Here is a 10,451-nt window from a genome sequence, read left to right on the forward strand (position 1 = left end):
GGGTCGCAAAGAGCCAGATACAACTGAGCACACATACACACACACTGATATGTATAGTATTCTTCATAAATTCTTAAAGACAAGCCTTTTCCATTGTAAGCATCCTCCCTAGAATTACCAAAATATTCTTGGGAAATCTGAGTTTCAGAGTCAAGATCATAAAAGCTGACATTACAAAGAAATGAATGTCTCATACAGGTATGTGTCCCTGTTTCCCAGAGGAAATAAGGAAGAGCTCTATTCAATATATTAAAAAAAAATTTTGAAGGGAAAATTATTGACATTATAATTTCAAATCTTATCTCCACAATTCCTATGTCAACAGAAAAGGTGGATATGACTGAGGATAACCACTCCTTGACAACAGAGTTTATCCTGATAGGATTTACAAATCATCCAGAGCTGAAGACCCTTCTGTTTCTGGTGTTCTTTACCATCTATCTGATCACCATGGTGGGAAATCTTGGCCTGGTGGCACTGATAGTCACAGAGCATCGTCTTCACACACCAATGTACATCTTTCTGGGGAATCTCGCTCTGATGGATTCCTGTTGTTCCTGTGCCATTACCCCAAAGATGCTAGAGAACCTCTTTTCTAAAGACAGAATGATTTCCCTCTATGAATGCATGGCACAATTTTATTGTCTCTGCCTTGCTGAAACTACAGATTGCTTTCTCCTGGCAGCAATGGCCTATGATCGCTATGTGGCCATCTGCAAACCACTGCAGTACCACACTATGATGTCAAAGAAACTCTGCATTCAGATGACCACAGGGGCCTACATAGCTGGAAACATTCATCCCACGATTCAAGTAGGACTTCTGTTTAGGCTAACTTTCTGTAAGTCTCATCAAATCAATCACTTTTTGTGTGATGTGCTTCCATTATACAGACACTCTTGTGTGGATCCTTATATCAATGAATTGATGATATTCATCTTTGCAGGGTCAGTTTTAGTCTTCACTATTACCACAGTAATAATCTCTTACCTTTTTATTCTTTTCACAATTTTCAAGATGAAGTCCAAAGAGGGAAAAGGTAAAGCCTTATCTACGTGTGCATCCCATTTTCTCTCTGTCTCAATATTCTATGGTTCCCTTCTTTTCATGTATGTTCGACCAAATTCAGTTAATGATGAAGATAAAGATATACCTGTTGCTATTTTTTATACTCTGGTGATTCCCTTGTTAAACCCATTTATTTATAGTCTAAGAAATAAGGAAGTCATAAATGCTATGAAAAAAATTATGAAGAATTTATAACTTTATGAAACAAATATCAATCATCCTTATGGACAACTGATTATAATGTCACTAAACTTCCAAAATCAAGGAACAGCAAGAAAGTGGGAAAAGGCCATGACATACATAATACTGAATTACTAAAACATGATGATGTATTCATCAAATAAAGATGTTCAAAAGAAGAGAGTATGGTAAATATATTTCTAAATCTAAGCTACTAGTTTCATTAGGAATAAACTAAATAATTACAGTTGAGGTCACAACTGTGTCACAGTATAATCAGTTACACTAGTAACTGTATTTCAAAGTATAATAACTTAAAATCTTCAACAAATCCAGCAAATGCTAAGTATCAAAAGTGAAAGTGTTAGTCTCTCAGTCATGTGCAACTCTTTGTAACCCCATGGACTGAAGCCTGCCAGGTTCCTCTGCCCATGGAATTTTCTAGGCAAGAATACTGGAGTGGATAGCCATTCCCTTCTCCAGGGATCTTCCCAACCCAGGGATCAAACCTGGGTCTCCCACATTGTGGGTGGATTCTTTACTGTCTAAGCCAACAGTTTGAAGCCAGTCGCCTCCATTCATATAAAAGTCACCTGCATTCAATATCTTTGGCAAATTTCAGGAATCCCAAGGCATAATATTACAAGCTCCCTTATATCCCAAGTTGTCAAATATTAGTTTCCTCTTAAGCATAACCATGTGACAGAAGTAAACTATATATTTTATTTTATTCTCAATTTGTTCAACAGATTTTGTTTGAATATGAAATCACACAGAATATATATTCGCCAGTCAAGAATATTTTCCTCTTTAGTGTACTATAGTCAATTTTCTGTCAAGTTCTCTGAAATACAGTATCTATAAATTTGTGGTGAATAATTCTGTACCTTAAGATGATGCTAATTATATTGACATCACTATGGATTTTATAATTTCATATAGTTTGATTGGATGACCATCATATATGACAATTCAACACCTGAATATATTCTTAAATAAAGCTTTTTCTCTCTGATATTATTATCTGTCTTTTTTGTTATTAGGAATACCACCAACTTGGACTGATTCCAAGGTAAAGTATTGGTATATACATAGCATTAACAAAAAGTTGCAGGTCCTGATAAAGCAAAAACAAGGCATAAAATAGTAAAATGTAAATATCTAAAGAATAATATTTTTAATCTTTACATGTGCAAACATAGAATAAAAAACTAATTTATACTTAGAATCTGTTCTCTGATTCGTGCTAAGCTAGACCTTTCATATATATTACCTGCCAAGTTATCAGATGTGATATTTTCATGCTTTTCATCAGTAAAAACCTCATACTTTGCAGTATTGAGGAGCTTGCCCAAGTTCATCAGATTTAGCTAGAATTTGAATCAATTATTACTTTTTACCCACGTGCTTGGGAGTTCCAAAAAAAGGAGATTCTTGTAGCCTGAAGTGTTTACTCCTTAGTAGCATCAGAGGTAACCTGTGCCTTAAAAATGGAGAAAAAAATGATATCTGGAGGAAGACAGGAATGATCATGACCAGATTCAATGTTTATGGAAAAGAGTGTGGTACTGGAAGTGGAAGATGGGGACAGAGTCAGAAAGTGGGCAAAATTGTTGGAGAGAGCTATTGGTGAATATGGGGGAAAGGGGAGAAGCAGCTCAAGTTACTTGAGAATCCTAAATGTCACCCTAAGAAATCTGAATTTATTTTAGAGCCATCAAACACTTAAGTGTCCTTGGAGCAGAGTAATACAATTGTACACTTCAAACACCTGATAGTGCAACTGACTAGAAAGAGACTAAAGCAAGAAGACTAACTCTATATCAGATGGGGAAAACAGAAACTGGAGAATACTCTGAAAGTAGAGAAATGCACAGACAGGAGCAATAGTTGAAAGAAAAGAATAGTAAATTGTAGCTGTTGGATAATAAAATGAAGGCCTATTTTCTTTCCATGAATATCAAACATGATATAACTCATTTCATATCACCAAAACTTAACAAGGTACCTAACACATTTGGTTATTCATTAAACATTTCTTTCAATATATTTTAATTATATAAGCAAATATATACTAGGCTTATTTTACTTTTGACTGGATTAATAAATTTTAATTTCATGGTTTTTATTTCTAATACTGTAAATATAGATAGACATATTACAATATAAACACAGTTCTTTATGGTCATAAGATACTTTATGAGCAAAAAAGGAATCTAGATAACAAAATCTTTGACAGTTCAGAATTAGAGGGATGTTGTATGTTGGGCTGGATAAATCACAAGATGAAATCAAGATTGCCGGGAGAAATATCAATAACCTCAGATATGCAGATGACACCACCCTTAAGGCAGAAAGTGAAAAAGAACTAAAGAGCCTCTTGATGAAAGTGAAAGAGGAGAGTGAAAAAGTTGGCTTAAAGCTCAACATTCAGAAAACTAAGATCATGGCATCCGGTCCCATCCAAATGACCAAGTGAAGTTGCTCAGTCTTGTCCGACTTTTTGCGACCCCATGGACTGTAGCCTACCATGCTCCTCCATCTATGGGATTTTCCAGGCAAGAGTACTGGAGTGGGTTGCCATTTCCTTCTCCAGAGGATCTTCCCAACCCAGGGATCAAACCCAGGTCTCCTGCATTGTAGACAGACGCTTTACCATCTGATATACAAGGGAAGTCCTTCCAGTCCCATCACTTCATGGCAAATAGATGGGCAAACAGTGGCTGACTTTATTTTGGGGGCCTCCAAAATCACTGCAGATGATGATTGCAGCCATGAAATTAAAAGACGCTTACTCATTGGAAGAAAAGTTATGACCAACCTAGACAGCATATTAAAAAGCAAGGACATTACTTTGCCAATAAAGGTCCATCTAGTCAAGGCTATGGTTTTTCTAGTGGTTATGTATGCACATGAGAGTTGGACTATAAAGAAAGCTGAGCACTGAAGAATTGATGCTTTTGAATTGTGGTTTTGGGAAAGACTCTTGAGAGTCCCTTGGACTGCAAGGAGATCCAATCAGTCCATCCAAAAAGAGATCAGTCCTAGGTGTTCATTGGAAAGGCTGAAGAAGCTGAAACTCCAATACTTTGGCCACTTGATGTGAAGAATGGACTCATTTGAAAAGACCCTGATGCTGGGAAAGATTGAGGGCAGGAGGAGAAGGGGACCACAGAGGATGAGATGGTTGAATAGTATCACCAACTCAATGGACATGAGTTTGGGTAGGCTCCAGGAGTTGGTGATGGACAGGGAGGCCTGGAGTGCTGCAGTTCATGGAATCGCAAAGAGTCGGACACGACTGAGTGATTGAACTGTACTGAACTGTATGTCCTATATTCACTGTCTATTTAAATGGATATTTTTAGTTTTCATACTTGAATGTACTGATTTAGCTTCCCTTTTCTACAGGTGCAATGATTTTTATTATGTATTTCTGTCCCACCCACCTCGACCCTTAGCAATTCTGTATCCCAGAGGACTGTTAAAGAAAGAATATGTGACTTATTTGGGGTCAATGAGATTAAAAAAAAAAGTGATTTTTCTAGATGTTTCTGGGAAATATGTATTGTTTATTTGAAAAGACATTCATAAAAGATAGGATTTCTCCCTCTTGAAAGGTGTGTGAACATGATAGCTGGCATAATCTACATCCATTTTGCCATCAAGAGGGAAACCAGCCCAGAGATGAAGTCAGTACACAAGAGAAGACATAGCTGAGGAAATCACAGAGAAATCAACCCAGGATCACTGGAATAAACTATTCAGCTGGTTTTATAATCCAACAGACCTTATTAATTTACCTTGTTTGGTCAGGACACATTATCTGTAACTGAATATATGAGAACTGACACATTCATGTCTCTTGCCTTGCATTTTTATAGTCTATTTTAAAACAATCCTCAAATAGTCTTTAGCTTACAAATTACTTTTCACCAGTACCCATTTGGCTATTCATCACATCTATTGTCTTTTTACCTTCACTGCATTATTCTCATTTCATATAACTCCACTTAAAATATATGAGCGATACAGAGGTTCCATAATTTATCCACAGAAATACTAAGGTGGAGCTCAGGAATCAAACCCAGGCTATCTAGCTCCATACCCATGCTCTTAGCCACTAAGTCATACTACACACAACGTAAAGAAGTAAAAGTATCAGTAGAGGAAAACTTCCAAGAACCTACGCTGTCAAGTGGACAGGGAAATAGAACAGAGATTCAAGAATGATGTGAATCATTCTTGACGTGGGTAAAAATAAATTCTTCCAAATTTATTTCAAAAAATCTCAAACATATCAAAGTCAAGAGAATGGCCACAGATGTTTAAGTCAAGATTACACAACTGTTAACATTTTACATTTGACTTGTAAGCTATCTCCAAATACGTATGTGTGTGTGTGTGTGTGTGTGTGTGTGTGTGTTTGATGACATTATGAGAGCTTACCATAAAAACTTCAACATACATTTGAAAATAATAGACATTTATTCTAATCCCCAAGTAATTTAACAATATCAAGTATGAAGTTCACATTTGAACTTTTCCCCATTTTCCCAATATTGTTCTCTATAGTGATTTATTCTTTCAACAAGAATTCAATTAAAGGTAACTTAATTTTTTTTATTTTTACTTTCTATACAATTTTTTAAGGTTTCACTCCACTGACATTTATGACAAGTATTGGCTATATTCCTTGTGTTATGTAATACACCCTAGTAGCCTATCTTACACCCAGCAGTTTGTGCCTCCCATCCCCCCACCCCTACACTACTCCTCCTCCAGCTCCCCACTGGTAACAACTAGTTTGTTCTCTGTATCTGTGAGTTTCCTTCCTTTCTGTCATATTCACTAGTTTTTTGTATTTTTTAGAGCCCATATATCATACAGTATTTGTCTTTGTCTGACTTATTTTTCTTAGCATAATGCCCTCCAAGTCCATCCACAATGCAGCAAATAGCAAAATTTCATTCTTTTTATGGCTGAGTAGTATTCTAGTGTGACTTCCTCTTTATCCATTCATATGTTGATGGAAACTTAAGTTGTGTTGCTGTCAATTTCTTTCATCAATGAGTTGTAAGTTACCTGAGTACAGGTGTTTTTAGCTCCTTAATTAGATTTATTCCTAGGTATTTTATTCTATTTGATGTGGTGGTAAATGAGATTGCTCTCTTAATTTCTCTTTCTGAGAGCTCATTGTTAGTATTAATATGCAACAATGCAACAAATTTCTGTATATTAACTTTTCATCCTGCAAGTTTACTAAACTCATTAATGACTTCTAATAGTTTTTCAGTGGTGTCTTTAGGATTTACTATGTACAGTATCATGTCATCTGCCAAAAGTGACAATTTTACTTCTTTTCTAATTTGGATCCCTTTATTTATTTTTCATCTCTGACTGATATAGCTAGGACTTTCAAAAATATGTTGAACAGAAGTGGTGAGAGTGGGCATCCTTGTCTTTTTCTGAATATTAGAGAAAATGCTTTCAGCTTTTCACCATTGAGCATGATTCTAGCTGTGGGTTTCTCATATACAGCCTTTATTATGTTGAAGAATGTTCCCTCCCTAGGCCCACTGTCTGGAGAGTATTTTTATAAGTGTACACTGAATTTCATCAAAAGATTTTTTTTTTCTACATATATTGAGATGATTCAGTTCAGTTCAGTCGTTCAGTCGTGTCCAACTCTTTGCAACCCCATGAACCGCAGCATGCCAGGCCTCCCTGTCCCTCACCACCTCCCAGAGCCCACCCAAACCCATGTCCATTGAGTTGATGATGCCACCCAACCATTTCATCCTCTGTTGTCCCCTTCTCCTCATGCCCTCAATCTTTCCCAGAATCAGGGTCTTTTCAAATGAGTCAGCTCTTTATATCAGGTGGCCAAAGTATTGGAGTTTCAGCTTCAGCATCAGTCCTTCCAATGAATACTCAGGACTGATTTCCTTTAGGATGGACTGGTTGGATCCCCTTGCAGTCCAAGGGACTTGCAAGAGTCTTCTCCAACACCACAGTTCAAAAGAATCAATTCTTCAGCACTCAGCTTTCTTTATAGTCCAACTCTCACATCCATACATGACCACTGGAAAAACCATAGCCTTGACTAGACAGGCCTTTGTTGACAAAGTAATGTCTCTGCTTTTTCAATATGCTATCTAGGTTGGTCATAATTCCTTCCAATGAGTAAGCGTCTTTTAATTTCATGGCTGCAATCACCATCTGCAGTGATTTTGGAGCCGAGAAAAATAAGGTCAGCCACTGTTTCCACTGTTCCCCCATCTATTTGCCATGAAGTGATAGGACAGGATGCCATGGTCTTAGTTTTCTGAATGTTGAGTTTTAAGCCAACTTTTTCACTCTCCACTTTCACCTTCATCAAGAGGCTTTTTAGTTCCTCTTCACTTTCTGCCATAAGGGTGGTGTCATCTGCATATCTGAGGTTATTGATATTTCTCCCGGCAATCCTGATTCCAGCTTGTGCTTCTTCCAGCCCAGCGTTTCTCATGATGTACTCTGCATATAAGTTAAATAAGCAGGGTGATGTATACAGCTTTGATGTACTCCTTTTCCTATATGGAACCAGTCTGTTGTTCCATGTCCAGTTCTAACTGTTGCTTCCTGACCTGCATACAGGTTTTTCAAGAGGCAGGTCAGGTGGTCTGGTATTCCCATCTCTTTCAGAATTTTCTACAGTTTATTGTGATCTACACAGTCAAAGGCTTTGGCATAGTCAATAAAGCAGAAATAGATGTTTTTCTGGAACTCTCTTGCTTTTTCGATGATCCAGTGGATATTGGCAATTTGATCTCTGGTTCTGCCTTTTTTAAAACCAGCTTGAACATCTGGAAGTTCATGGTTCACGTACTCCTGAAGCCTGGCTTGGAGAATTTTAAGCATTACTTTACTAGCGTGTGCTGCTGCTGCTGCCGCTAAGTAGCTTCAGTCGTGTCCGACTCTGTGCGATCCCATAGATGGCAGCCCACCAGACTCTCCCGTCCCTGGGATTCTCCAGGCAAGAACACTGGAGTGGGTTGCCATTTCCTTCCCCAATGCATGAAAGTGAAAAGTGAAAGTGAAGTTGCTCAGTCATGTCTTACCCTCAGCAACCCCATGGACTTCAGCCTCCCAGGCTCCTCTAAGTGTAATTATGTAGTACTTTGAGCATTCTTTGGCATTTCCCTTCTTTGGGATTGGAATGAAAACTGACCTTTTCCAGTCCTGTGGCCACTGCTGAGTTTTCCAAATTTGCTGGCATATTGAGTGTAGCACTTTCACAGCATCATCTTTTAGGATTTGAAATAGCTCAGTTGGAATTCCATCACCTCCACTAGCTTTGTTTGTAGTGATGCTTCCTAAGGCCCACTTAACTTCACATTCCAGGATGTCTGGCTCTAGGTGAGTGATCACACCATCGTGATTATCTGGGTCGTGAAAATCTCTTTTGTATAGTTCTTCTGTGTATTCTTGCCACCTCTTCTTAACATCTTCTGCTTCTGTTAGGTCCCTACCATTTCTGTCCTTTATTGAACCCATCTTTACATGAAATATTCCCTTGATATCTCTAATTTTCTTGAAGAGATCTCTAGTCTTTCCCATTCTATTGTTTTCCTCTATTTATTTGCATTGATTGCTGAGGAAGGCTTTCTTATCTCTCCTTGCTATTTTTTGGAACTCTGCATTCAAATGGGTATATCTTTCCTTTTCTCCTTTGCTTTGATTAGATAATTTTTATTCAACAATTTGTCAATGTTGTATATTACATTTCATTTATGGGTATCATTTTTGCATTCCTCTCTTTGAACATGCTATATCATCCTTTTTATGTGTTACTGGATTCAGTTTGCAAATATTCTATTGAGGATTTTTTTTTCATCTGTGTTCATCAGTCATGCTGGCTTGTAATTGTATTTTTTTCTTGGTATCTCTGTCTGGTTTGGCGATCAGGGTGATACCGGCCTCATAGAATGAATTCTGTAGTGTTCTTTCCTTTTCAATTTTCTGAAATCATTTCAAACCATAATTGTTAACTCTTCTATAAATATTTGATAGAATTTACCCACAAAGCCATCTTGTCCTGGGTGTTCTTTTGTTAGGAATTTTTTAATTACTGACCCTACTTCATTATTGGTAACTGGTCTGTTTATATTTTTGAATGTCTTCTTGGTTCAATCTTGGGAGGTTGTATCTTTTTAAGAATTTTTTCATTTCCTCTAAAATTTCCCTTTAATTGACATAGTCACCATAGTCTCGTAAGATGCCATGTATTTCTATGGCACCAGTGGTAACTTCTCCTTTTTTATTTATTATTTTATTGACTTGGGCCCTCTCTATTTTTCTCCTGAAGAGTCTGGCAAAAATCCATCTATTTTATTCATCTTTTCAGTAAACCAGCTCTTAGTTTCACTGATTAACTGATCTTTCCTATTGCTTCTTTAATCTCCATTTTATGTATTTTTTTTCCTACTATCTTTAGGTTATCTTCTCTTGCTAGTTCCTTTAGGTATAGGGTTAGGTTGTTTAAGATTTTTCCTGTTTCTTGAGTAAGCTTGTATTGCTACAAACTTTCCTCCTAAAACTGCTTTCCGTGCATCCCTTGGGGTGTGGATTGTTGTTTTAGTTTCATTTCATGCAAAGATGGGCATAATAAAGGACAGAAATAATAAGGACCTAACAGAAGCAGCAGATATTAAGAAGAAGTGACAAAAATACACAGAAGAACTATACAAAAAATATCTTCATGACCCAGATAACTATGATGGTGTGGTCACTCACCTAGAGCCAGACATCTTGGAGTGTGAATTCAAGTGGGCCTTAGAAAGCATTACTACAAACAAAACTAGTGGAGGTGATGGAATTCCAGCTGAGCTATTTAAAATCCTAAAAGATGATGTTGTTAAAGTGCTTCACTCAATATGCCAGCAAATTTGGAAAACTCAGCAATAGCCACAGAACTATAATAGGTTAGTTTTCATTCCAATCCCAAAGAAAGGCAATGCCAAAGAATGTTCAAACTACTATATAATTCCATTCATTTCACATGCTAGCAAGGTAATGCTCAAAATCCTTCAACCTAGGCTTCAACAGTACATGACCTTCTAGTTATAGTTGGATGACTTTCTCACAGTAGGCACAAAAGTAAACTCGAAATTATTAAAGAATTAAATGTAAGACTAGAAACTATAAAACTTCTGGAAGAAAAC

General features: G+C 37.0%; 1 protein-coding gene across 1 annotated transcript; it reads left to right on the plus strand.

The window, feature by feature from the left end:
* Positions 1–240: 240 nt before the first annotated feature.
* On the plus strand, positions 241–1,537 carry LOC102407682 (olfactory receptor 5K1-like). The gene has a single exon (XM_006043393.3). The coding sequence runs from the start codon at positions 316–318 to the stop codon at positions 1,261–1,263; it is 948 nt and encodes a 315-aa protein (XP_006043455.2). The 5' UTR covers positions 241–315; the 3' UTR covers positions 1,264–1,537.
* The last annotated feature ends 8,914 nt before the right edge of the window (positions 1,538–10,451 follow it).

This window comes from Bubalus bubalis, chromosome 1 (assembly GCF_019923935.1).
Source record: "Bubalus bubalis isolate 160015118507 breed Murrah chromosome 1, NDDB_SH_1, whole genome shotgun sequence".
NCBI classification, from domain to species: domain Eukaryota; kingdom Metazoa; phylum Chordata; class Mammalia; order Artiodactyla; family Bovidae; genus Bubalus; species Bubalus bubalis.

Excerpts from the sequence above, each read along its gene's own strand:
- LOC102407682 (XM_006043393.3), top strand. The coding sequence starts at position 316 with ATGTCAACAGAAAAGGTGGATATGACTGAGGATAACCACTCCTTGACA.